Source organism: Vulpes lagopus, chromosome 2 (assembly GCF_018345385.1).
Source record: "Vulpes lagopus strain Blue_001 chromosome 2, ASM1834538v1, whole genome shotgun sequence".
In the NCBI taxonomy this organism is placed as follows: domain Eukaryota; kingdom Metazoa; phylum Chordata; class Mammalia; order Carnivora; family Canidae; genus Vulpes; species Vulpes lagopus.
The window spans coordinates 52,541,698-52,568,926 of NC_054825.1; the positions used below are offsets into that span (position 1 = coordinate 52,541,698).

The following is a 27,229-nucleotide window of genomic DNA, read 5'->3' on the forward strand; positions in this document are numbered from 1 at the left end:
GCGAATGGAATCCCGATCACCCGAGGTACCCCCCCCCGGGGCTGATAACCATTTGGGTCCCAAAGACTCGTCTCCCCGCCCAGAGTCCTGTTCAGTGACCAGGAGCGGGAGGGGAGTTTGAGATCTAAGTCCCACCCTCTGGGCTGGCGGCCTGGAGCCAGAGAGGGGAAGTGATTTCCTCAAGGTCACGCAGCGAAACAGCGGCCAGTCAGGGCCAAAGCCCAGGTGCCGGGCCCCCGACGGCCCTGGTCCTGAGCCCGACCTCCGACGGTCCTGCGCTCGGGAGGCTCGGGAGGCTCGGGAGGCTCGGGAGGCTCGGGGAAGGCAGGAGCGTGGGCCCGGCCCGGAGGCTGGCTTTGGGGGTGAAAGGAGTGCGCCCGGCGCCCTGCGATCCCCCATCAGGGTGCGGCCGGGCAGCTCCGCTTCGGGCGCCGCTCGCGCGCGGCCGCGGGCCGCGGGTGGGACGAGGGCGCGCGGCTGCCCGGCACGCAGCTCCCCCCCGCGGGCCGCGACTGCTCGGAGCGCGCGGACCCTTTAAGAAAGTTCCCTGGGCGAGTTCATCAAAGTTTAAAAACTTGTCTCGCAGTGGGGAAAGGGGAAAGGAGGGAGAGGGAGAGGCGGCGAGGGCGCGAGCGGAGAAGCCCCGCCGGAGGCCGGCGCGCCGCGGCCCGGGCCGGGGCGAGCCCGCAGCGGGCGGCGGGGATTGGCTGCGCGTTCCCCCGGAGACCGCGAGGAGGGCGGGGGAGGGGGCTGGCCGGGCCCCAGCTGAGGCCGGTTCCGGCCCCCGCCCCCCGCCGCCGCCCGGCGCCCGCCCCCTCCCCCGGCGCCCGCCCCCCGCCGCCGCCGCCGCCGCGGGCGCACTCGCCGGTCGCAGTGAAAAGGCGGAGGCGGCGGCCGCTCGGGCTCGGCTCCGGTTCCGAGGGCCTCCCCCGCCGCACCCCCCGCCTCCCGCACCCGCAAACTTGATGTGACCCCGGCCCGCCGCGGCGGCCGCCCCTCTCACCGCCCCGCGCCCCACCGCCTCCCCGCCCGCACCCCGAGCGCACCGCTCACCGCGCCCCTTCCCACCTCCCCCCGGGGCCGGGCGCCGCGCTCGCCCCCCGCGCTCCCTTCCCCTCGCCACCCCGCCCCACCCCCGCACCATGAGCAACCTGAAGCCGGACGGCGAGCACGGCCCCGGCCCCGGCACCGGCACGGGCACCGGCTCGGGCTCGGGCTCGGGCTCGGGCTCCGGCGGCGCTCTGGAGGAGGAGGTGGGTCTCGGCCCCGGGGCCGGTCGGGGCGCGGTGCACGCGGAGGTGGGCGGGGGACGGGCGCGCTGGGCCTCCCGCGCCGCGCGGGGCCGGTCTGGCAGCCGCTCCGGGCGCCTTCCCGCCGCTGCCCTTCGGTCGGGGAGGAGCAGCCCGTGTCCGGCGGGCGGGGGCGCGCGGCCTGGACTGCCCCGCCGGGCGGGCATTGTCTCCCCGCCCTCCCGGGCTCGGGGCGGGCCGCGCGCCGGCCGCCGTCCGTGCGCCCCGCGGTGGGCGAGCGGCGCGGCGCCTGCCCCACGCCTGCCCCGCGCCTGCCCCGCGCCTGCCCCGCGCGCGTCCCTCGGGCTCTGCCCCGGCCGGGCCCGCGCCCGCGCCCCCGTGCCCAGGCGCTCCCCGGCGAGGCCCGCACTCCCGCCGCCGCTGGAAGGAGCCGAGCGGGATTAGCCCCGCGGGCGGGCGGCAGCCTCGCTCCCTTGCACTTTCCACCCTGACCCCTCCCCGTGACCTTGGAGGCCCGGGCCCGTCCGCCCGGCTCCCTGGCCCGCTGTGGTCCGGGGGTGGACGGACTTTCCGTGCAGCCCGGAACCCGGGCTTTGGCGAGGAGGTCAGCGGGCCGCTGACGAGGGCTAGCGAGGGGGATGCCTGCGGATCCTCGGCTCGCGGTCTCCTCTCCCGTGTTGCCCCGGCAGCGGTCCGGGACCCCAGAGCCGGCCTGGGTGGGATTCCACAAGGAGAGGCGACACTATCTCGTCCACCAGACATGTGCTAGAGAGGAGGGAGTGTGAGTCGGCTTCGTGGAATCAGCAGCAGCTGGGGTGGTTAATGGGATGGCGAAATCGGGGAGGGTGTGTGCGTGGGGGGGTGAAGTGCTGGATCTAAGCCTTAAGGCTACGGGCGGCAAATGGAGACCAGGAGCTGGGCCTGACGAGACAAAAACTGTTGTGGAAGGGGACAGGCTTTGCAGCTCTCTCCAAGGGCCTCTGGCCTGCTGTGTCACTCCAGGGCTAAGAGACCTTTCCTGCCGCGCTCTGGCAAGCCCTTGCCCAGGAAACCAAGGGCCAGTTATCCACCCTGAGGTCCCTTCCCCTTGGTCTGGGGGAGAAACCACAGAGCCCCTGGTGGGGGCTGGTGTTGCTACCTCGCCCCAATGCGGTGGCGGTGGTGCCGGTGGTGCCGGTGGCCGTGCTGTAGATTTGGTGCAGAATGGCGGCAGTGGCCCACTGCTGGGCTGGGCTCCTCACTGTGGGAGGGATGGTGGGAGGGTCACACCACCAGCTCCCACTCTTAGTAATTCAGAGGCCTGCTGCTAGCCCTAGTCCACCAATGGCATGGCATCTTGAGAATCTAGGTCTAGATCTCACTTTTTTTTGAGGGGGGAGGGGGGAATATCTAACTCTTCCCTCCTGAAGGGTGGCCGGGGAGCGCCTGACATTTGTCTGCCAGTGTTGTGTGGGCTCCAGTGCCGTGGGGTGGTTTGCCCCCTGAAGGCCTTGTCCTCCTTGGACCTTGACGTGCCGACAGGCCCATGGCACTGATGGGAACCTTAACCCCATCCTGACTCTACCTGGTTGTTCAGCATCTCCCCTGAGATTCAAGGGAGGGTGACAGGGTTGCTGGTGTGCGTGTGGGGATCTCCACTTGGCTTCCTGTGGATTGGAATTGGGGGGGTGGGGAGAAGCCGCCTCCTGTGAAGCTGGGAAAAGACCCAGAATGCCACTGACGCTAGATGGTTGACTTCAGCAGGGAATTCATCCAAGAGGTGGGCTGACCCTCAGACCTACCCCTTTGAAGTGGGAAGGGTGAACCTTGTGGCCAAGCTAAATTCTTAGAGAAAGCATTTGAAGTATTGGTCACTTTTTTCTAAGTGTTTTTTTCTGAGAAAGAGGGCAGAAACCTCAAGAAATGGAATCTCTATGAACTCCTCCTTGGCGCAGAACTGGGTTACAGCCCTGTAGGTTCAGGGAATCATTGCAACAGGTGCTGATGCAGCGGCCCGGGCCTGTGTTTAACAGAAGTCCAAAATTAAGGTTCTGGGAATCTCCTGGATCCTGGTGTCTGCTCTAGTCAGGTAAGTGCAAGAATGAGCCCCCTCCTCTCATTAGATTTCTGGGCCAAGAGCTCTTCTGCTGAGGTTCCTTCTTGAATTGATGGTTTGGACTGGAACTGGATTCCATCCCTTTAGCTTAGATCTCCCTAGGCAGTCGTTTCTGCATCCCCCAGGAGCCACCATCCGGGGAATGTGTTGGCAGAGGTAGTTAACTAGCATGGCTGAGCCAGGCTGGCTCTTGGAGATTAGGTAAAGCAAACCTAGAAAATCAAGGAATCCTACTTGCCCACCACAAGACTTCGATTCCTAAGAGTGTTAGGTTGCTGGAGAGAAAGGGGTGTGTTGTTTTAGTTCCAGAAGGGACTATCAGTGGGGCTGCTCATCTTAAGCTCCTTTGTATGGCCTTGGCTTCCTCTGCTTTGCCACCCTATGCATGGGGGCTTCATGACCCTATCACAGGCATCAGGTTCTTTTTCTGGACTAGGGAGCAGGATTAGAGGGGAAAGATCACAGAGTAGAAGGTGAGAAGGAAGAGGGGACAAGATGTTAAATGCAGTGGTAGCTAAAATAAGAGAGTATCGGCAAGTGATGCAGTGGTGCCCCTGAGAATGTAGAGATCAGGCCTCCCTGAGATGTGGCTGGGTAGGAGGTTGTTAGGCCTGTGCCGGTCAGAAAGCATTCCAAGAAGAGGGAATAGCAAATGTCAAAGGGAGAGGTAAGTGGTGGAACCACATGACTACCAGGAGTTTGCTAGGCTGCAGCAATACTGGAATCCACACTACGAGGAGTCCGAGATCATGCAAAGTGGGGGAAAATCGTCATTTTTCTGCCACTTGGAAAGGAGATGTGTTAGGAACTCTGGTACTGTTTGATACCCTTTGAAACTAAGGACGGCAGCGATGAATTAAGGAGAGGGTCTACAGGGGCAGAGCTAAGTATCCCTGTCAGTCTAGAGGTCATGCCTTAACCCAGGTGGGTCATGCCTGGTGCTGGAGATCCAGAAGGTGAGGTGATACAGTAGCACAGGACAGGCTTGCCTCTGATGCTGGGGATCCCCAGATCCCAGCAAGCCTGATTCTTTAGGGCTGACTAGAGGGTTACAGTGTTTCTGGGGAGGGCTACTTATGGTTTGAAAACATACTCTATTTTGAAAACGGGAGACTTTAAGTTCAAAATACAAGGTAATAGTAAGTTACAGTAATTCCCTGGGGCAGGGTGAGGGGAGCAAAGGTAATATTTGAAATCTTGGGTGGATAGAGTTCAAGTTTCTAAGAGTTAAAGAAATTTTTTGCCAGCCTAATGAAAGGCTGGCATTAAACCCTATAGAAAGGCAGGCATTAATGGCAGCCACAGAAGTACAGCTTGACCTGAGAGTCTCGGCCCCTCGCTCCCCTCCCGCTCCCATCTCTGCTTGTCCATTGCACCCAGTGTAACTGGGCCAACATGGCTCCTTGCAGGCCTGGCACCCTTGGGTCCATCATGTGTCCTCTAGACATCTGAGGAACCAGCCAAGTCCCTGGCAGGATGGGCCACAGTTAGCACTCCAGATGAAGGTGAAGGAATTCTGGGATCCAGCGTGTGATTCAGCCACTTTGCCTTTTCTCTGCCATGAAAAATATTTGACAGAATCTGGGATGTTTAGGTGCTCTATCTGTAAGCTTTTTTTTTTTTTTGTATGAGGGAAGGGAGGCATCTGTACTTTTGGCCATTTACCTGGAGACAGGGCCCAGGCAGGTAGATTCAGGCAGATTCTATAGGCTGTGGGTCCTCTTCCTCCCTCAGGGTTGCTGGGGATGTGACTTCTCTGCTCAAATAACCTAATAGGCTGTCCTAATGATGGTAAACCTATCACAGTATTCATGCCAGGCGTTATTCTAAGTACCTTACCATTTTACCTCCTTGAACTTTCCCAACAGCACTGTGAATTGCTACATTATTGTCATCGCCTTGTTAAGAATGAGGAATGAAGAGCGGTTAAATAACTTTTGTGTAGGGGCGCCTGGGTGGCTCAGTTGGTTGGGCGTCTGGCTCAGGTCGTGATCTCAGGGTCCTGAGATGGAGCCCCACATCTACCTCAGTGCTTAGCATGAGTCTGCTGCTTGGGATTCTCTCCTCCCTCTGCCCCTCCCCCTCGTGTGTGTGTGTGTGTGTGTGTGTGTTTAAGATTTTATTGATATGTTTATTCATGAAACACAGAGAGGCAGAGGGGGAAGCAGGCTCCGCGCAGGGAGCCCGATGTGGGACTCAGTCCCAATCCCGGGACTCCAGGATTACACCCTGAGTTGAAGGCAGGCAGACGCTTAACTGCTGAGCCCCCCAGGCGTCCCTCACTCTCTTTCAAATAAATAAAATCTTTTAAAACTTTCATGTAGCTAGTAAGTAGATAAGTTGGCATTTTAACCTAGATTTTGCCCTTAACCACACAGTATAACTGCTATTCTGTTTTATATTAGGGTTTTTTTTTGGGGGGGGGTCTCAAAAAAGTCCTGCAACTAAAGTTTTTGAGGCCTGAGCTTTGGATGCTGCTGCTCCAGGCTAGTTCCCTGAGGGTATTTGAAGACTGGGTGATGGAAGCTGGCAGCCCTTGTAGGAGGAGCATTTTAACACAGATACAGGTTAGAATTGCCATCCCAGGGTGGTAAAACCAGATCAAGTCCGTTTTATTATTGTTCAGTTGTCTACAGGCAGTACACCCCCTTATTGCCTGTATGGGGGCTTACTGCTTTCATTCTCCCTGGCCCACCTTCGTACCCACTCTAAAGTGACTGCCTGTCATTTTGTGCATGCGGGAGGGGGTCATTTTCTTGGGTCTCCTTATCTCCTTCTTCCCTGCACATGGGCAGCCTTCCTAGCTTATCCCAGTAAGAACCAGCTTTTGAATCCTATTAAGCTTTTGGACATTCTGGTTTCTTCTCCTCCCCATCTCCAGTGGGGTGCTCTAAGTAGAATTAAGACATGAAGTGTGGGATGCCTTGCTTTTTTGCTCTCATGCTCTCCACCTATTTATCCCATTAGGCCTCCAGGCAGTCCTGAGAGTGAGAGGAGTCCATCCCGCCTGCCCTGAGGGCTGGGCTGCTGGTCTGTGGCCTCCAACCTCTGGTTATCCAGAACTGAACTACAGTGCTAGGTTCTGGCACCACTCAGTGGCCCCCAGCTTCTGCTGGGCCACTGGTTTTAGATAGCAGTGATATCTGATAACTTGCTAGTTTCTCTGCCATCCCCTGACCGTGGCTGCCTCAGAGGGGTCCTCACACCCCTGGCAAAGCCATGAGGCAGTGGGGCAGAGCCTGTCACCATACTTCAAAAACCATGGTGCCGTGAGGCAGGAGCTATAGATACCACACAAGGCTCTTTCAGAACCCCTATTCCCTGCCCAGGGACAGCATGGCCTCCCTTTTTCTGCTGTTTCCCCGATGCTATCCTTGGAGGGAAAAAATATGGTTACCTCTGAGCTGTGCCAAAGCTGACAGAAGAGACAGCAATTCCTGAAGAGTTGGCTGGTGGATCCATCTGGGCCAGGAGCCTCTGGAGTATAGCAGGGGCTATGTGTAGTGGGAGGGTCTGTTTGGGCCTATCCACCATGGCCTTTAGTTTATGGCCCACTGAGCAGAGGCTCTTGGCTGTCACAAGTCATCAAGGCCGCCTGTATAGTTCTGAACAGGCCTGGGACTCCCGGGGAGAAAGGGACTAGGCCATGGGAGGAGTGTTTGGAATACCTAGACTTTTTTGGTGAGCCACCCTTGCCCTCCCCAAATGGGTCTTGGGCTTTTGTTGGTGGAGGAAGTGTCCGGAAAGGTTATTGGAATAGGACCTGGACCCTTTTTTGAGAACATTTGTTGAAATGTTCTCATTGAACTTTCGCTCAGACTGGTTCTCGTTCTTGACATATGGTTGTGGCCATATCCAGGCACAGCTTGGGATGTTTGTGACAGGGGAGCTCCAAACCAGAGTGCAGACCCTTGAAGCAGCTTCCGTTCCCAAACAGCCTCTCCCAACAGGAGCATAGGTTAGGAAACATCTCTTATTGGGCCTCATCTTCTTCCTTCACGTAGTGGGCAGATGTGGTAGGCTCAGTGCTCTGTGTTCACAGTGGTGTAACATCAGGTGGCTTAAGGGTTGGAGGTATTGGTTTTGGAGCTGGGGGAGGGGCATGAGATTCCCCCAGGCTAAGACTTTGATGCGAGGGTTGGTGTGTGGCAGTGGTGACAGCTGCAACCCTTGCCAGACGCAGGAATGAGCAGTAGATTTGTGTTGGCTGACCACACAGCACCAGGAGGAACAGAGGGGAGGTGGATGGCACAGGAGGGAGGGAAGCCTTGCCCTGAAGACCTCCATGCTGGGGGCCGTGTGAACCTGCCAGTTGAGTTGCCTCTGAAAGCCTTGGCCCCTGGCACTGTCTGGAACCAAATGGAAAACAGTCACCCAGCCATAGCACTGAGTCTGCATGGTGCAGTTCATGCAGTTTGGTCTGGTTCCCTATAAAAGAAGTGTAGGCTGTGCTCACAACAGGCTTTTTGACTGGGTATGTCCCCAAGAAATTGTGTCTTCTGTTCCTGGGGCTAGAAGTAGCTTGGAGTATGAGGTCTGGAGCCTCATTATTTAAAACTCAATTCATACCCAGCCCTATCCCACCCTTTAGGGAACTTCTTAACCATCCCAGCTTGGTTCCCCTGACCCCTATACATCCACAGTCTGGACTCTAGGACACATTGCAGGCTGTAGGGGAAATGCCTCAACTTCCCAGGCAATTTGGATTTTACTGCCAGCTCTGCCACTAGCTGGCCAAACACCTGATCCCTGAGCTGGTTCTTCATCTGTAAAATGGGCCAGTACTGCCCTGCCTGTTACATCAAGGGACTGTCAGCCTGACATGCCAGATGGTAGGTAGGAAAGACCAAGAAGCCACAAAGTGCTGCCCAGAGAAGAGCCCGAGAGTCAAACCCTGTGATTTGGACCTGTAATTAGCAGGGGCAGGCAAAACGATGTACAGCATATCCTAAGCCTGGTGCTTCACACCAGGTCAGAGTAATGGCACCGGAGGTGTCCTGGGTGGGGGGAAGCTGGGCAGTGTCCTAGCCTAGGAGCTGAGCAGCCCCGAGCTCCTCCGAGGGCGCATGGGAAGCCCTGGGTTTCTGGGAGTGTGTGTCTCCGTTCACATCCACTGTCTGGCTGTATCTGCTTGCTCTTTTTCCCTGTGGCCTTGTTCAGCCCTTATAAGTCCTGCGTCTGCGGGCCATGTCACCACATTCCATCCACCTCTCGTCAAGTGGCCCCACTCAGAGGGACTTCTTTCCCCCGGGAGGGGTAAGAGCAACCTGCTAGTGCCAAGCCTAGGCCTGGGACCCAGGCAGAAACCATCCCCCATCCCGCCCTCTACATCCATGCACAGAAGAAAAAGCCCTGGCCGCTGAGACCTCTGGATGGGAGTTCTGTGTGGGAGACTGCCCTGAGGCTTCTTTTTGGCAACCCCACCATTGCCCCAGCAGAGACCCCTTCCAGACCCCCAGGGCCTGGCTGGTGACTTCCTGCTCTGTCACCCTTTCATTCTCTATCCCCTTTTTCACCACTTTCTTTGCCTTTTTACGGGCAGAAGGGGAGTGCTTAAACTCTGAGCAGATGGAGGACAGTGCCCAAGCCTTATTCTAAGACTCAGTCACCTTTCCTGCTTCCTTGGTCTCTTACAAGGTGGAGTGTGAAGGACTTTGAGGCCAGTGCATCCTTCCTCTTTATAGTCGAGGCAGCAGAGGAAGGCCACAAAGCCACCTGCCTGGCTGGGGGCCAGGCTGGGATTTCTACTCAGGCTCCCCGGCAGTTGGTTTGAGGCTCTTTTTCTTTTGTTTCTGCATCTGATCAGCAGTGCTTGCTGAGCAGGAGGCTTAGCCTGAATCCAATGTCTTGATTCTCAATGGAGTTTCTTCCCCTTGGAGAAGCCAGAGCAGAGGTGGGGGTGATGATGGCCGGTATAAGCTTAGAAATGACTTTTAGGGGGGAACCTGAGTGGCTCAGACCGCTACGCATCCGACTCTTCATTTCAGCTCAGGTTGTGGTCTCAGGGTCCAGAGATTGAGCCCTGCCCATGCTTGTCCATCTCTGTCCCACTACTTGTTCTTGCTGCCCCCTCCCTCAAATAAATAAAAATCTTAAAAAATAAAAAAAGGAAAAGGGACCTTTCGTATCTTTGTTTCAGGAAAGCCATAAGCCGTATGTAACGCAGCTGTGCTTCATAAACTCCCGGGGTCAAGCTAGTGGGGGTGGGAGTGGTAGATGGGGTGGCCTGGGCTTTCGTGCGAACTTGGGGCTTCTGGGGCCCTGTCTGAGGCAGGTGCCTGCAAGTCTGCCGGGCACAAGGCCATCCCCACTTAGCTGCTGGGAGTTAGCAGTCTGTCCATCTTCCTTTGACTTGCCTGTGATTAATTCTGTTAAGGACTAAGCATGGGATCATCCAGTAGGACCCACCCCCGCCCCAAGTCAGCCTTCTGCGAGGGGCTGGGGGCTGCTTCTGTCCTCTCAGCTCAGAGGCTAAGGTGTGCCCCCGGCCCACCTGACTGGGGTCTGAGGAAGTTGGTGTGTTGAGATCAAGGTCTGCAAAGGAGCATTGACCCACGAGCACCTGGGGACACTGGGGCTGCTTCTTGACATGCTTAGTCAATGCTTAGTCAGGGGGAGCAACTCACTGGACCCCTGGGCCTTGGTTTCCTCATTGAAAGTTTCTTCCAGCTCAAATATTCTGGCTTTCAGTTGCTTCAGGGGGCTGGGAGTTCGGGAAGGATGTGGGAGGGGCTTGTGAGAGGCTGGTCTTTCCCTTTCTGGACTCTTCCCCCAGCTCCCTTCCCTGAATGGTGGTTTCCATCCAGAAATGGTGGTTTCCATCCAGATGACACCAGAGCTCTCTCTAAGCTGCGAGTAGGTGGGGATTCAGAGCGAGCCCATCACTTGGGCAGTTGGATGCAATGGACAGTTGAAATAGTTCCTCCTTTCCAGATTGAATTCAAGCTTCCAGAGGTGCTACAGGATTGCTGCAAAGAATCCATTTTCAAATGTCATTTTTATCTCTTTGGCAGGAGGTGTCTATTGCCCACAGTCCAGTGTCCCCGGGTGTGTCCTCCTCATGCCCCATCCCCCTAGGCAGATATTTGCCTGGAAGGCAGGGGTCTGTCTCCTAGGGCACAGTGTTCCTGGTGGCCCTGATGTTTCATGCTTCAGCATCCTTTGTGGAGAAAGGCCTGTCCTCCGGGCAGGTGGTCCCTCAAGTCCAGACAGGGTGCTATCTTGGAGATTCCGAGGCTGGGTTTTTTTGTTTTGTTTTGTTTTTATTAATTCTATGTTAGGTGTTTTGGAGAATTTTTTTTTAAGATTTTATTTATTTATTCATGATAGACACAGAGAGAGAGAGGCAGAGACACAGGCAGAGGGAGAAGCAGGCTTCATGCAGGGAGCCGGATGTGAGACTCGATCCCGGGTCTCCAGGATCACGCCCCGGGCTGAAGGTGGCGCTAAACCGCTGGGCCACTAGGGTTGCCCAGGTTGCCCGAGGCTGGGGTTTTGAAGAAGGCTGTGGCTGTCCTTCAGAGTCAAAAGATGAGAGTTTAATATCCATGAGCATTCCACTGTTTCTGAGAGCAGCGTTAACCCTTTCTGTCTCATAATAAAAGCTGGAACTTTTGGAGCCTGTCCTCTCAGCCACAATACTCTGCCGTGGCCCTTAAACCACAAAGTTGAATGTTTAATGCTTAATGAAGGGAGTCCTGTGTCAAAAAGTTTGGGGCGAGGTGAAGCTACCGGGCCCTGAGCATCAGGCCTGTCCCTCTTTGCGAAAGAAGGCACCCACCTGGTGAAGGCAGAGCGGCCAGGCCCCAGCCTGAGTGTGGGGTCCTCTTTACTGGAGGAGGACCCTTGGTCGACTGCTGGCCCAGTCCTGTGCCTCATGGAAGCTTTGATTGGCTGTTTTCCTCGTATAGAAGACCCAGATGGTGTTCCCTGTCCCCTGACAGCCCCCTTCCTTTAGCTCCTGTACAGCCTCCATGTGAGCTGGGTGCCCTGTGTGCCCTGCTGGGGAGGAGGGAGACCTCTGAGCAGCCACTGTCCACAGTTGGGAGCCCTGGATGGCAGGTCTGCCTGTGGGCATGTCCAGGACCACAAGAGATGTCCACTTGGACTGCTGGAAAGAGGGTGGGTCTTGTCTAGAAGCCTTTCCCACAGAAGCCAGAACTTGTGCTGTAAGCGTCGTGCCTCATGTCTCACCATCATCTTGCTCCTGAAGCCTTTTGTTTGATTTCATTTTTCCTGAACATCTAGAAACAAATGTCAGTTTGTCTGAAGGAAGAACATCAGGCACACAGATATGAATGAGATTGTCAGAGTCCCTTCTTCCTACTTCTCTTTAGAAGGTAATCTTAGTGCTACAGAGGGCCGAAGAGAGAGAGAGAGAAAGACACCTCCAGTTTGAGACCTGAAGGAAATAGCCGGGGAGTACAGGGAGCCTGACGTGCTGGGGTTAGAAAGTGGGTTGAGAGGCTCCTTCTGGGGGGCATTCCCTCCACAGGAGCCTCTAGAATAATGCTGGAGGTGGGGGAGGCCGCTCAGATGCTGCCCCTCCCCTGGAGCACTGGGAGTGAGCTCTGGCCTCCTGTGGAGGAGGTGAGGAGCACCCCACTCTCCCTGGCCCCAGCACTGTAGGCCCAGCACGAGCTGGAGTGGGGAGCTAGACAACCCCAGGAAGTCTGACCACCAGTGATAGCCTGCAGAGTGGACTTACACGAGACTGGACCTCCCCCACCCTTCTGCCAACAGCTCAGGGGAAGGACAGGCAGCAGGGACTTGCTTAAGGGAGCAGCAGCCCCGGGGCCCACAGAGCCTGCTGGATGGGGGGCGCAGTTGTGCCGAATGCCGTCTGGTTCCTCTAGGCACACCTGGGGCTGGCTGGGACCTCCAGCAAGGCCAAGTCTGCTCCTGACCATCAAGAAGGCCACGTAGCCATGTTTGCAGTGTCTTTATGGGCACACTCATCTGGCCAAGTTCCATGTCCATGTTGAATCTGGTACTTCTAGCAGGTTCCACCAGAAGAGCTGTTTCTCAACATGTTTCTCTTTCACTGACTTCTAAAGATTCTCCACTTTTCCCCTAATACTCTCCCTATCCTGTTTCAAACTTAACCTTCCGGCTGTGTTGAGGATGTAGCTGTGGTCCAGTACCATCCATTGTACTTGCTATAAAGACCACTTTAAAAGGACTGTGGTTGCCTTTGACATTTCAGGACAGGGGACATAATCCCTTGGGTTGCCTGGATACTTCTGGAGAGATGGTGGAGTGTATGGAAGGAGAGGGCCCAGGTAACAAGTTTAGTGCCTTCCACTAGCCTGGGATTGTATGAACCACTCCTTATGTTTTCTCCAAATACTTTTTTTTTTTTTTTTAAGATTTTATTTATTTGAGAGAGAGACAGATAGCAACAGAGAGCATAAGTGGGGAGGAGAGGGAGAAGCAGGCTCTCCGCTGAGCGGGGATTGCCAGCGTGGAAATCCTCAATCCCAGGACCCCGAGATCATGACACAGGAAGAGGGAGAAGCAGGCTCCATGCAGGGAGCCCAATATGGGACTTGATCCTGGGTCTTCAGGATCAGGCCCTGGGCCAAAGGCAAACACTCAACCACTGAGCCACCCAGACGTCCCTGAACCAGCATTTTGTTGAGCCTCTTCTACGTGCTGGTCATAGGGTAAAGTGAGGTCTTTATCCTGGAGGTAGATGGAGATCTACCTGGAGGTATCCTGGAGATCAGGGTTGTATAGATGAAGGAAGTGAGATCTGGAGAGATGAGACAGCTTCCCCAAGCCAAGCAAAAAGCTGGGATGCAGACTGCAGTGTAGCCAACAAGAGCCTTCCCCATGTCTGGTGTCACTGTGCCCTGCTGGGCCACATCTGTCTCTGGCTGAGAGTTTCTCATTTGGACGGACTAGGGTGCATAGAGATGGGTGAGGGGTGTGCGTAGTTCAAATGCTGAGGCCTGACTCTAGGCACATTGGGGGATGGAAAAGTTTGGAGACTTGGCTCCTATCTGGGGTTTTATCGATTCCAGATGGAGGGGGTAAGTTTGGACTGTGGGAATGACAGAAGGCAGAGGGTCCTGGCCCCATAAGACTTCAGAGAAAGGAAAGGGAGTGAGGGACCCAAAAGAGGAGTGCCCTTCAGGGAGTGAGGAAGAGGTACACTGAGGGGCAGCCCAACCCAGGGCCTCGTTACAGGCCCGTGTGGGTGCTTGTCTGGGACCTGGAGTAGTTGGGGCCAGGGACTTACGGTCGGTCGGAAGCAGGATGGAGGGAGGTGGGGTGGGCTCTGCAGCCTCTTGTCCTCTCCACATGTAGCTGACCAGCCTGCCGAGCTTACACTTCCTTTCACCTCTGGTTTGCCTGTTTCTCATTCTGCCCCCATCACTCTGTCATCTAAACAAGTGCCTAGGGAGGGGACTGCCTACTGAATGGACATATGGCGGCTCTTTGCCCACTCCTGAGGCTAACAAGGCCACCAAGGTGCCACTCCCTCTGTCCCCACAGCAAATGGATTGCTGGTGGTATAGATGGTTAAGTCAGGGTGCCTGGGTCTTACCCAGCTTGGCTCCTTTGTGAGCTAAGCTGCATGAGCCCTTTCTGGGCCTCAGTTTCCCCATCTGCACAAGAGGATAGGCAGAGGGCACATCATCTACTGGGGAGATCAAGTAAGAACCAAGGAGAGTATTCAGGTTGGGCTTCCTGTGACCTGGCAGGTGGGGACCCACCACCTAATCCGTAACTGCCTGACCTCAGCTTGTTTCCTGAGAGGTGGCCAGATGGAAGACGGTAGCTGTCTTGTAGCATTTTGGACACTTAAAACCTAAAAGATGGAAACAGGAAAGGGGTCATCTGGCCCAGAGGGGAGGCTGGAAACAAGGATCCGAGCTGGGAATGAGGGAAAGCTCCCCTGTCCTCACCCTCGGCCCCACCCCCAGCCCAAGCAGGAAATTTTGTGCTGAGAACTTGCTATTTAAGGGGGCCCCAGGGGAGGTCTGGCCAGCAAGGAGCCATTTGAGGAAGGGTTTAAAATTAGCCTGGGTGAAATGGGTGGCCCCTGGGGAGAACTGAGGCAGAGCTTTCTGTGGGGCAGCTCTGGTTCTGTGTCTTTGACCAAAACCACATCCCGAAGAGGAGGGAGTAGTACCAATCCAGGTCCGCCCAGCACAGTTCTGGCTGGGCTTGCGCCCTTTCAGTCCATCTTTGGGGGATGGGCTGGGTGCCCAAGTGCTGGCACCCAAAAGCAGCCCAGATGTGCAGTCCGAAGACGTAGGTCTTGAGTTCTGGGTCTGCTGCCTTTTAAGAACAAGCTGGGTGACCTGATCATGTCACTTCTGTTTGAGGTTTTACATGTAAATTAAAGGCCCTTTCATCAGAGGGCAGAAGGGTGTAGAGGACCATCGTTCTCTGGAGTCCTGGAGCTGGGTTTACCTGGAGCTTAGGCTGTCCAGGTCTTTCTAGCTTCTTCTAGAAATAGGGCCATGCTCAAGACCTGTGTACACAGCGATGTGAAATGTGCAGAACCTTCATCCCAGGAAGTAAAGGTGTGTGTGGCGAGGGAAATGCATGACCAGAGGGGATAGATGCATACTGAATGGCAAGGGTTTTTGCCTGGGATGCTTCTTGGCAAAACCCTATGTGAGAGAAGAAGCTTGTCCTTACCTATCAGCCACCGGCTGGGAGTCATTCTTGTGTGGGTGGGACTGTGACTCTGGTCTGCTTTGCCATCCCTGACTCTGTTGTTGAGGTCTGTGTATTTATGGGGGGGGGGTGTCTTTGTGTCTATGTCTGTCTACCTGCCTTGGGTGTAACTGCCTAGCTGCTCAGGTTCCTGATTCAAGCCATTGAAAGGGCTATTGCCTGGGTCCATCAGGCCATCACTGGAGCATGAAGGACATTCTTTGGTGCCTCTGGAGTAGGGGATAGGGCCACTGGAGGGCATCCAAATGTTCTCAGGAGTGGCCACACGGGGGATGGGAGTGGCTGAGGCATGTGAGCTTTTTCAAAACCTGGCAGAGATGCGTTGAGAAGACCTGTGCTTGGCTTGGTGATAGACGCTACTTGAGAGCAGGAGTCAGTGTATAGGGAAGCTCTATTCATTTGGGTTTTTCATGACTCAGCCACAGTTTTAATACGTATTTTTTAATGGACCTGAAGGATGGAAGATCCTCTCTTCCAATTACAATTATTGGCTCATCTGGCCTTGCTATCTTAGCATCTGGTGCCAGCAACATGTAACTAGCAGTGGTGACCTAGAGTGTCTGCTGGTCCTCTTAGGGAACTCCCTCGCTGTTCAGGAGGTCGGGTTTGGTCAGAGTTACAGGACGGACACCTGGCATCTAGATCTGGCTTTACCACCAGCTTGTAGCCATGTTGAGGGCAAGGCTCATAACTTAGAGCACCATCTGCCTCACTTGAAGCTGGTGAGATCCTACTCCTTCTTTAAAACCCAGCATTTTTGTTCCATCTCTGACTCCTTAGCCAGGTCCCTTATTCAGTAAACATTTAGTACAGCACCATGCTAAGGACTGGGCACAGAGGCAGGAGCACAACACATTACCTGCCATTGAAGAGCCTCCATCCGTGTAGGAAGCACTCGGAGACGGATGTGAACATGCTAGGCCATCTGTGGAAATCCCTCTAGGGTGTAGTGTGGCCTAAGACTTCTTGTGATCCGTTCTCTAGACCAGGCAGAGAGCCTCTCAACCAGGGATCCATTGGTAATTTGGAAAAATATATACATTTTGACTTACATAATTTTGGGGATAAGACACCATAGGTTTCTTGAAGTCTCAGGGAAGCGTACAGCACGGGCTTAAACTGCCAGGTGGGGGCGCCCGGGTGGCTCAGGGGTTGAGCGCTGCCTTCCGCTCAGGTGTGATTCTGGAGTCCCAGGATTGAGTCCTGCCTCGGGCTCCCCACGTGGAGCCTGCTTCTCCCTCTGCCTGTGTCTCTGCCTCTCTCTCTGTGTGTCTCTCATGAATAAATAAATGAAATCTTAAAAAACAAAAACAAAAAAAACTTGCCAAGTGTTCATTTGCCTCGGCCTCCAAAGGAAGCCCAGGATATTCAAAATTCTTCCCTCACCTCTGGAAGGATTCCTGTTCCTTCCTGAAGGAGGAGCCATTATCCCTGCCTGCTGTGGTCTCTGTCCCCAGGTCCGAACGCTATTCGTCAGTGGCCTCCCTGTGGACATTAAACCCAGAGAACTGTACCTGCTCTTCCGGCCGTTCAAGGTGAGTCTGGACCCAGCCACCCATGGGCAGAGCCTAGGATGGAGGAGAAGCATCAGGAACGACTCTGACCTGGAAAGGGCAGCAGGAAAGCAGAGGACAGTGTATCAGAAACTGTGATCGCAGCCCTGGCTCTCTGGTTCTCTCCTGGTTCTGCTAATTCCCGTGTGGCTTCCCACCAATTGCTTAGCCCTTTCTGAGCCTCTCTTTCTTCATCTGTGAAGTGGAAATGAGAGAGACTGTCAGTAGACTTTGCCATATAAGGAATCTTTGAGATTCAGTGTACACTTTTCAGTTTAAGTTTTGAGAAAACTTTACAAGCTAGGGTCTGTCCTTCCAGATTACAAGTCAGCGGAGCAAGCGGGAATTTACGCATGAAATGATGAATGCTGCCGCATGATGCCCACCCCGTGTGCTAGACCATGTGATAGGGAACACAGGGCCAGAGGGCGCTCAACAGTGGTAGAGATCAGGGTGGTGGCCATGTGGGTTGGGGAAGAGTGTGAGAATGATGCAGACCGGGCGTTGGAGGAGGGGGGCTGACGTCACAAGTGGCTGGGATTAGCACAACAAAGGGCTTCTGACCTTCCTGGTGATGACCACCTCTCTCTGCAGGGCTATGAAGGGTCCCTGATCAAGCTCACATCGAGACAGGTAATTTCTCTCCAAAGTGTTTTTTTTCCCCCTCCCAGCCCAGACCAACTACTGAACTTGGACCCGAGCCTGCTGCCCTTTTCCTCATCCTGAGGCGTTTTGCAGCTGAGACCTGCTCCCTTTCATCCCGTTTCTGTTCTGGGCTGATGTGAGAGCAGCCTCCACAGGTCCCCTGTCCTTTCCTAAGTCAGCTTCCTGGTCCCTCCACCTCTGGCTTTTGAGAAGCCACAGCCTGGCGCCAGGGCTGTAGAGCACAGACATGGTGGCTGTGCTCTGGTTTCTGATGGCCCTTTGGGGGGCCGTTTGGGGTCTGGAGTGAACATGCCAGAATGAAGTTGGAGAAGTTTTCAACCTGTTGCCCCTTGATTGAACCTGGAGCCTTCTCATGTGCTTGATACATTGCCATCCTCTTTCTTGCTAGGGAAAACACTGGAACTTACTCTTAATTACCTGCATGCGTTAAAAAAAAAAAAAAAAAAAGATTTATGGAAAGGGTGATTTTTTAATGCGGTGAGATAAAGCTCTGTCAGTGCACCCTTTCCCACAGTGTGAAACCTGGGTGGGAGACTTTGGGTGTGCGAGAAGCTTCTACTGTAACAGCTAAACACAAGGAGGATATAGGCAAGAAGTTGTTTTTGTTTTATTTTGTTTTAATTTTGAGGGAGAGATGCAAGGGTGTTCTCTCTTTTTCCTACTAGCCCGTTGGTTTTGTGATCTTTGACAGCCGAGCAGGAGCAGAAGCAGCCAAGAATGCGTTGAACGTGAGTAGACAAACAAGGCTTTCTCTGACCCACAGACCTCTAGGCAACGAGTATTCCTGTTCTACCTCCTGTAAACCTTCCCCCACTCCACGCCCCAAAAAAGGGCCTACAGATGTGCCTTATTTCCCAGCCACTCTGGGGCAAAGTCCCTGGCTGCACTATCTATGTCAAATGCCACTGCTCACAAGATCTAAGCAATGTGTCCTCTGTCTTGTCCCTTGCATGGGTGAGTCTTTGAGGCAGGATCATTTCTTTTCTTTCTTTTTAAGATTTATTTGTTTGTTTGAGAGAGAGCACAAGCAGGGGGAGATGCCAGAGGGAAAGGGAGACAAAAGGACTCCTCTCCCACCGCAGGTTCTGGTCCTGGGACCCTGGGATCACAACCTGATCCAAAATCAGGAGTCAGACGCACAAACGACTGAGCCACCCAGACACCGCTAGGCAAGATCTTTCCTGGGGCCCTGTGCCCATTGCAGTGGATAGTCCTGGTCCCACAGTTTCTTCCTTTGCTTCCCTTCTCTTATAGGGTATTCGCTTTGATCCTGAGAACCCACAGACCTTGAGGCTAGAGTTTGCCAAAGCCAACACCAAGATGGCCAAGAACAAGCTGATGGCTACACCTAATCCCACCAATGCTCACCCCACCCTAGGAGCACACTTCATCGCACGGGACCCCTGTGAGTGGTGCTCAGAGCTGTTGTCTGCTGTCCTTTTACTTGGCCCGAGCTGGGGACCCGAGCAGAGCTGTATACAGAGGAAAGACATCGAGATTCTTGTTGAGGGAGTCCGTCCTTGCCAGGAGGCTGCTTCTGTCCACAGCCACCTGTCTCTGGGGTTCCTTCCTGCCCCCTAGCCTTCGCTGGACTGCAGACTGAGCTCCTGAGCTATCCATATATATCATCCAACTCCCCTGAAGCCTTTCCTGAGTTCTCTTGGTTGAGGTGGGCAAAGGCCCATCCGAGGGCTTCTTGAAGCAGACAGGATGCTCAGCATTCTGGGTCAAGTTAGCTGGGCTTGTTTCTCTGGTCTTGGGGTCCTTGGGGGAAGTCTGGCCTCAGCGGGGAGCTTATGCTTCAACCACAGTGATAGATCCCCTTCTCTGTTTCGAATAGAGTAGTGGAAGGGGAGACCTGTGCTCTGAGAGTGGGGCTGTTGTCTCCCATTGCAGATGACCTCATGGGGGCTGCTCTGATCCCTGCGTCCCCAGAGGCCTGGGCCCCCTACCCACTGTATACCACAGAGCTGACCCCCGCCATCTCACCTGCTGCATTTACCTACCCAGCTGCCACTGCCGCTGCTGCCGCTGCCCTCCACGCTCAGGTAAGCCCCTCTGGGGGAAGAGGCTCTAAGCTGGCCAGACTTTGTTCCTAGGTGGCCTCTGGGCCGCTCATGCCTCCAGAGCTGCAGCAGGACTGTTCTCTTCCATGACCTTATCTTTAGGGTTTGGGATCAGATAAAGGGGAGGGAGAGGATTAGCCGTTAGGCCACATCAAGGATCCGCGGCAGAACGTGAGTGCCAAGAGAGACCCAGTGTGGTCCTACCACCCCCTGAACACGCGCGGGTGGGCACCATGCTGCGTACTGCCCATGGTGACAGAGCCACTGTTCCAAAGCCAACCTGAGTGTGGCCTCTGGAGCCAGGCCGCCTGCCTCTGCCTCTCTGATCTTTATAAACTTCAGAAAGCTCTCAAAGATTTCAGTGTCTTGACTTTTTTACTGTTTGGAAGAATGAGAACAGTATTATCTGCCTCAGGGTTGTTGTGAGAATCACATGTTAACAACACGGCACCTGGAAGGTCCTGAGCACCTGGAAGGTCCTGAGCGCTCAGTGAGTGTTTGCTCTTGTTTTCGTGGAGCCTGGACGCCCTCTGTGGTGAACCTGTGCTGGGGCCGGAAAGAGGGAACCATTGCTTCTAGGGGAGAGTTGGGGAGGTGGGTACTGGGCCGGGAGGGCCCAGGCACCGCAGGGCTTTGTGCTCTCCGAGGGCTGTGCCAGGTGCCCGAGAGGCTGGCGAGCTGCGGTCATGGGTTACGCTGCCGGCGGTGTGGACCTGGTGCAACCAGGCAGCACAGCGGGGCTGAGCGGCGATGGCGAGCCTGCTCTGGCCTGTGATCAGTAGACCGAGCAAGAGCTGAGCCTTGGGAAGAGCGACATAGCCAGGCAAGCTGTGCAGTTGACGGAGGTTGCCCAGCCAGGGCAATAGGGCAGGAGGAGGAGCAGGACAGGAGAAGTTCACCGGAACCAGAAGCCGAGGTGGGAGAAGTTGGGCGCCCTGCCCGAGGGAGGGTGGAGCGCATGTCTGTCTGGGTCCACCCGGCTCCTACCCCAGCAAGCTGTTTTCCTTCAGCGGCAGGATTCTCCTTGGCCACGGCCACTTGAGATCGTGCTGAGGTTAGAAGTGAGGTTAAACTTGGCGCTGCTCCCCAGCTGTGCACCACAAACAGCTGGAAAACCGATCCAGGGAATAGGAAGGTGGTAAAGATCCTTTCCTGCAGGGAAATGTTTGGGTATTTACCACAAACCAGGTTCTGTGGGGAGCCCGGAAGACAGTCCTTGTCCTCTGACCTCGCGGAGTGTGGAAGGCTGGCGGGAGTGCTCCTGGCCAAGCAGGGACTCAGACTGCGGCGGCCTTACTGGGCTCCTTGCCTCTGATCCCAGCGTTGCCACTAGTTAGCTACCTGTCCTCAGCTGTAAAACAAGGGGGCAAGACCCGATCCGGTGGAGAGGTTCTCCTGCATCTGCTCTGAGACGCTCAGCCGTGACAACGGGGAGGCAGAGGTTGGGAGCCAGAGATAGTCCGGCAAGTTAATAAGGAGAGGCGGCTCCCTGGCTGGCTGGCAGTGGCACATGACGACCTGTCCTTCAACCCCAGACCGCAGGGCTCCGTGCCCTCCGGTTGGCAATCTTTCTAGCTTCCGCCCACCCTGTCCACGCCCAGAGGCTGATGCCTGTCCAGCTGTGTCAGTCCAAATCCTGCCTCTCTCGACACCTGTGTGACCTTGGGCAAGTTATCTAACCGCTCCGTGTCTCCATTTTTTTTTTTTTTTTGGAATGATGATAATCACACCTACTTGATAGGTGTTTGTGTTTTGCATATTAGCATACAGGGAGTCTGGAGAAGTGCGGATTGTCATAGTGTCATCTAATGTCCATTACTGTCTGGTGCCCACTGGGTCTTCTCTGAGTCTGGAGGCCTCATTGTGTCTCAGAGCCTATCTCTGGCCTCCCTGGGAAGGGGATACAGGCTACCCCAAAGGATAACAGCATTTTCCAGGAGGCAGGCTAATGGCAAGAGACCAGACCAGGTAGGAACTAGTTTTCTGTCTCTGCCACTCGACACCTCTGGACATCCGTCTTCGCAACAGCAAAGAACACCGTCTGAGCCAAAGCATGAGAATATTTTCCCAGTAGTGGCAGTAGTAGTGTGTTTTTACCTTCCAAGATCTTCCTCATTGGGCCCTGGCAGTGCTGTCCAGAAGTGGAGGCTGAAAACCCTAAATAAAGAAAGTAGAACCTATTGATCCCGAGGGCATTATTCTGAACCCAGAGGAACAACAGAACTGACTTTCTGTGCTTGTGGGCAAGAACGTGACTTGGAGAGAGGTAGTAGCAAAAAGGGATGAAAAGCAGTCCTTCCTTTCTCTTCCCCAACATGCACACCCTGACTGCATGCCCTCTGCCACTAGCTCAGCCTCAGCATCTGGATGTGGCCACCGGGCCCGGCCTGCAGGACGGGGCCTGGAGATGGCTCAGTCCCACTCTGTCTTGGCATGAGGCCATCTTTTCCACCTTCTGGTTCTCTTCATAGAATGTTCCCCTTTAAGATAAGGGTGAGGCATGCAAGAGGTATGGGTGGCAGGGGCCTGCCGGGGCCTGGCACATGCCTTGAGGCAGGGATTCTGTGTCCCCTTGCATCCCAGGGTCCTCTCAGACCGGACTTCATTTCCCACTTCTGCCTGGATCCGTGGAGATCATTGACAGTGGCTTTTTTCCCCTCTTACCCTGGCTCACCTCTTACTGGTGACCTTAATGTCATGTGAACTCTTTTGCCTCTATTTTCTGATCTGTATAATGGGTATGGTAGGGTTCTCTTTTCCCTTTGCTTATGATCCTGCTCCCCTGAAAATTGCTGCTTTGAATGCTTAGGCGTGCTAGGTGGTTGGGTACACAGGTATAATAAGATCCATAGATGTGGATCTTTTATGAAAGTTAGACATTTACTCTTTTTAAAACTTAAGTATTAGGACTTGTTTCCCATCAGTCAGTGTAGACCTACATTCTGGATGCCTTGCAAACCCACTATTGTATAAATGTGTCCAGCTCCCTGTTGATAGTAAATTAGGTTGTTAACACACTTCTCTGCCGCTGGTAGGCCATGCTGCAGTGGGCGCCCTTGTGCGCCCTGTGCACCTGTCCTGCTGGGTTTCCTTATCATAAATTCCTAGAACCATTACAGGGTCAAAGTGTAGACACGCCAACCTCAGTGTTCCTTTAGTTGACTTTCTGTTGAGTGAAGCTGCTGTATTTCTAGGCTATTCCTATTTCTTCTTGGATTCACTCCTTTCTCTGCCCCTGGGTATCTTCTCAGTCAGTCCCAAGGTCTGAGAGGACTGAGTTCATGTGCCCTGCTCCCTTCCTTCTTTGTTATAATGCTGGTCCTCTTGGAACCTGGCCATTCTAGAAGCCCATGGGCCTGCCCCTGTGGGGGGGCCTACACCTGTGGGGGAGCCTACCCCTGTGGGATGGCTTCTCAGGACCCCCAGAATCCCCATTAACAACTGGAGGCCCTGAGAACAGGCTGATCACTCACTCCCTGATGTGTTGGCCCTGGTCCCTGGGTCTTGGGTCTCTAGTTCTGAGCTGGGGCAGGAAGGGACGGTGCTTCTTTAGAGGCCCCGACTGCCAGCCTCTATCAGGTGTCTGAGGAAGTGGAAAGACAGCCCCTTAAGTATGTTCTGTCCACTTGGGTGGCACATCTGTCCCAAATTCAGAGATGGGGGCTTTCTTCTGCTTCCTCCCCAAGGACATGGTGGTTCATCTCGGGCTAAGGGGACAGTTGCTGCTTTGGAGGCCAGCTGCAGCAATGAGTGGGGAGAGCGGGGAACCCCATGAGGCAGGCTTGCCGAGGGAGTCCTTACACAGCTGCTGGAAGCCTCGGCTTCCCCAGTTCTGAGAGAGTCAGAGGCCTCTGAGCCCTTCCCACCTAACTGACATTCACCCCTTTTCCAGCCCTGCAAGATACTCAGCCTGTCCAGACTTCTTGCTGCAGGGTGACACCAGCCAGAGGCTGGGGGAGGGGCAGTTTTCGGAACCCCCCAGGATGTGGGGGCGGTTCCCGAGCTGGACTGGGCCACAGGCTTGGCTGGTAGCCCCCATGCTGGTTTCCTTGTTGTCCCTCTTTTAAGCTCAGTGTCTAGCCACCCTTCCAGCTGAGCTCGCATCCCACAGCTCAGCCAAGGGGAGGAGAGGTGTCCTCCCACTCCCTCCCACTCATCAGTCAGAAGGGGAGGGAACTGCTTCCAGATGTTGTGGAGACAGGAGAGAAGGTAGCAGCCCCAGAGGCTGGACAGCTCAGCGTTTTCTGTGCGGTATGACGCTTAATCAAGGTGGTTCTGGCAGCCGGGTGTCACCTGTGTCCTGGTGAGAGCAGTGCCACGTCCTTGTAGCCCAGGGAAGATTCTGGTATTGGACAGGTGGCCTAGGACCTGCACCTGCTGTATGGCATGTAGGGCAGCCAGCCTCTGACTTGCTGCTGAGCATGTGGTGACCAGAGTCTTAGGGTGTACAAAACACCCAAAATTTGAAGGAGACACAGAAATTCTCAGGAAGCTTCCATCAGCCCCTTGATGACCTGGCATCGCTCCATATCGTCTCTGTTACAGAGGCAGGGATTCTAGGCAGCCAAGTGGGTAACTGAGTCCACTACTACAGCGTCAGGGGAGTTGTCTGTGTGTCCACATGCTACTTGTTTTCTATGCTGGCTCTTGTGTACCATCCCTTCCTTTTCCTGAGGGGACCCCAGGCTCCCTTCTGTGCACTCTGCCCCTTGCCCCTGAGCTGTCTTGTAATGCCCTGTGCCCCCACCACTCCCAGGCAGCCATGGGTCAGGCCGGGGCAGGCATGCTCTCTGTAACTGGGGCAGGTGGCCTCCCTGCAACCTTGGCACCCAGCATAGCTCACCGCCCAGACGACTGGCCCACCGCCCAGACGACACCCCATGGAGGATGTGCCTAGAAGGGGAGGGCACATTGTTGCCTGCCCCGTCTCTGGGAATCCTGCTCTGGGGTTACTGCTCCGTAGGGCCTGGGGGTCGAAGTAGCTGCCAGGCCCTCCTGGAGGGCTCAGCTGGTGGGTTACAAATCTCTAGACTTGGGAGGCTGATAATGGAGGATTGGGAAGGGATGGAAGCATCTGCTGGTCTCAGCCCTGGCTTCCTTGGAGAATCGTACAAGGGCGGGACCGACGACTGAGAGTCGTACCCCTTGGAGACCAGGGCAGCTTTGGTTTCTAAGATGTTCGTACATTGTCTCACCTAATCTTCACAGACGCCTGTGACCTTGTCACCTCTGTCCCATATGTGGATGAGGGCACTGGGAAGCTGAGCAAAAATATATTAGGTTTGTTCTCCCAATGGCAGGAGTGCTACACCCGCCCCCCCCCGGGTTAAGAGGGGAGGGCAGATTGCTGGCACCAGTGCCCCTACCCCCACCCCCACCACCCCGCTCCATGTGGCACAACCCGGTGCACACACACATCGCCTTAGGGCAGTGTCAACACCTTCGTGATCGTTCTCTCATTGGAACCTCAGTCCCAGGAAGGAGGCAGGTCAGGTGGCGCGCTCCCATTTTCAGGATGAAGAAATTGATGATGCCTAGAGGTGAGTACCTGGCCCGGCATCGGCCAGTCAGGACAGAACCAGGACGCCAGCAGGGACCCCGAAGGCTCCCCGGTCAGGAGAAGGGACTGCACAGCTAGCTCCTGACGTTGGCTTCTCTTGCAGGTGCGCTGGTACCCTTCCTCTGACACCACCCAGCAAGGATGGAAATACCGGCAGTTCTGTTAGTTCTTCAGTAAGTGTGGCCCAGAGGCCCAGGAGGAAGGCGGCCCGGGGCCCGGCTTCCCACAGGGCCGCGGCGCCTCCCTGTGCCCGAGCCAGCAGCTCACTGGGCCACGTGTCCCGCTGAGCTTGCGCTAGGCTCTGTGGCCGGTTTTCCTCCCCCTTCTCCCCACACGTCACCCCTGCCGTCCTGCAGCCTCTCACGGGGCAAGGCCTGGGTCCGGCTCCGGCCCCGCGCCCCGCTCATAGCCGCCTCTCTCGCCTCCTTCCAGGTCCTGTCCCCGCAGCTCGAAGGCCCTGCCCCGCTGGGGAGGAAGCCGCTCTGAGCTGCCGCTGCCCTCCAAAGACTGTGAATTTTAAGCCTGACTCAGTGGACTGCTTCCTGTCTGCTTCCTCCTCTTCCTGGGCCCTGTCCCTCCCCGCAGCCCCTGGCCGAGGCCTCCCGGGAGGAAGGGGGCCTTCCCGCTGGGATGCCCAGCCCCAGCCCAGGTCTCCCTGGGGCCGAGCGAGGCCCCACCTCGGTCCAGACTTGCTTCCCTAGCTCCACCTCAGAGAAACGAGGCATTTAATTTTGCATGTTTTCTGGCATGAATTAAGACACTTAAACTTGTGTATATGTGAGTGTACAGTTTGTTCTCACATTGTGTCACCATAGCAACAGGTCCTGGCCACCAACCGGTTCATCATTCCTGGTCCCTCTCTCCACACCTCCCCCCCACACACATCCCCCTGCTTCTGTGAGGACCGAGCCCCGGAGCTCGCTCCGTCCCACAGCCCGGGCCCCCCGCCACCCCCACGCACTTCCAGGCCCAACAGCAACGACCACCTGACAGAGGTAGTGTTTTCTTTTTCATTTCAAATCCGGGTTCCCCGCTTCCACCTCCTCCTAGAGGGGCCACCGACCACTAAGAAAATCCTGTCTCTGCCCGGTTTGCTTACCTCTCCACAGCGCACCCCACCCCTGCCCGTGCTCCTCATTCTTTCCGAACTTCGAAACCAACCAAAAAGTGAAAGTATTTTTGTACCCTGTGTAACAAAATATTTATGCATCATAAAGGATTTTTCGTGTGTGTGTGCAATTAATTATTAAAGAGACCTTGTTCGCCTTGTCAGATAAGTTTAATGTTTAGTTTGAGGCATGAAGAAGAAAAGGTTTTCCATTCTCCAGCAATGAGCCTTTGTGTCAGGTGTTCGTTTCAGAAAAATGAAGGAAAAAAAATTGTGCAATTTTTTTGTTGTTTCGTGAGCACATCTGTGCTTTGCCTTTGGCCGCAGCTGTGGCTGTCTTGACGTTTTCAGACTTGGGAGACGAGGTGGCTGTTGTAATTGCAGATCCTGTGAGAATGTGAAGCTGGATAATATATGAAATGCAAAATAAAAAGTCATCCAAAGGAACTGCTCTCTGACCTTTGCTTCCAGGGGATGTAGGTGGCCGCCGGGAGGGCACAACTGAGGGGTAGCTGTTTTCAAGCTGGGAGAAGGAGGCCAAGTGGGCCCAGGCCCTAGGGCTCGCTTTGGCTCTTCTTCCTTCCCGGGGTACCTGAAGTCCTGGAGGGAAAGGGCCTTCCTTGCACACACCTGCCAGCCCACCCTGGTTTTGATTGATTCACTTCTTCCTCATCTGAGTTCCGAAGATCTGGATGGAGGCTCCCTGCACTCAGGGTAGCACCCAAATGGGACCTTTATTTTCTCTGGGTGCGGTGCTCTACTTGGACTGACCCTTCCTGGCCTGTGGCCTTTTCAGATCCTCCAGCAGCAAAAGACTGGTTGGGAAGGGTGGGCTCCTCCAGGAAGCGTCCTTGGTGTAGGTCTTATGAGGCTGTGCAGGAGGGAAGGAGAACCCAGGAGTCTGGTCCAGAAAGGGTTATCTGTGCTCCTGCACCCTTGTAAGCTCCCTGGGAACTCTCAGCGCTGGCCGATTCCTGAGGGGAGGTTTAGCTGGAAGCCAGAGTACACGGGTATGAAGGTCAGGGAAACTGTGGAGCCGAGACCCTGGACTGCCCTGCACCCAATCAGGACGCCCGCAGCGAGCCCAACTATTTTGTGATTTGGGGCCTCAGTTTCTTCCTCTGAAGTGGTGGCTTGGAATCCTTTCCACCTCCTGGAGGGTTGGAGCACTGTCCCTAGGGCTTTGCTGTTGGTCTTTTCCATCTACGTCCTCTGCCCCCCCACCCCATACCTTCAC

At 55.1% G+C, this 27,229-nt stretch overlaps 1 protein-coding gene across 2 annotated transcripts; it reads left to right on the forward strand.

Annotated features, from left to right (window-relative positions):
- The first annotated feature begins 868 nt into the window (after positions 1 to 868).
- RBPMS2 (RNA binding protein, mRNA processing factor 2) lies at positions 869 to 26,439 on the forward strand. 2 transcript variants are annotated; one of them, XM_041740652.1, is made up of 8 exons: positions 869 to 1,253; positions 16,497 to 16,574; positions 17,187 to 17,225; positions 17,924 to 17,986; positions 18,513 to 18,663; positions 19,155 to 19,306; positions 24,988 to 25,057; positions 25,317 to 26,439. In XM_041740652.1, the coding sequence occupies exons 1-7, from the start codon at positions 1,143 to 1,145 to the stop codon at positions 25,048 to 25,050; spliced, it is 657 nt and encodes a 218-aa protein (XP_041596586.1). In that variant the 5' UTR covers positions 869 to 1,142; the 3' UTR covers positions 25,051 to 25,057; positions 25,317 to 26,439. The 2 variants fall into 2 exon arrangements, with proteins under 2 accessions (XP_041596586.1, XP_041596592.1); XM_041740658.1 differs by lacking the exon at positions 24,988 to 25,057.
- Positions 26,440 to 27,229: the final 790 nt, after the last annotated feature.

Bases quoted from the DNA above. Each gene is read 5' to 3' on its own strand.
- RBPMS2 (XM_041740652.1), top strand. From the start codon at position 1,143: ATGAGCAACCTGAAGCCGGACGGCGAGCACGGCCCCGGCCCCGGCACC. The intron at 16,575-17,186 runs GTGAGTCTGGAC...CTCTCTCTGCAG, and splicing joins TGCTCTTCCGGCCGTTCAAG to GGCTATGAAGGGTCCCTGAT. The intron at 17,987-18,512 runs GTGAGTAGACAA...CTTCTCTTATAG, and splicing joins CAGCCAAGAATGCGTTGAAC to GGTATTCGCTTTGATCCTGA.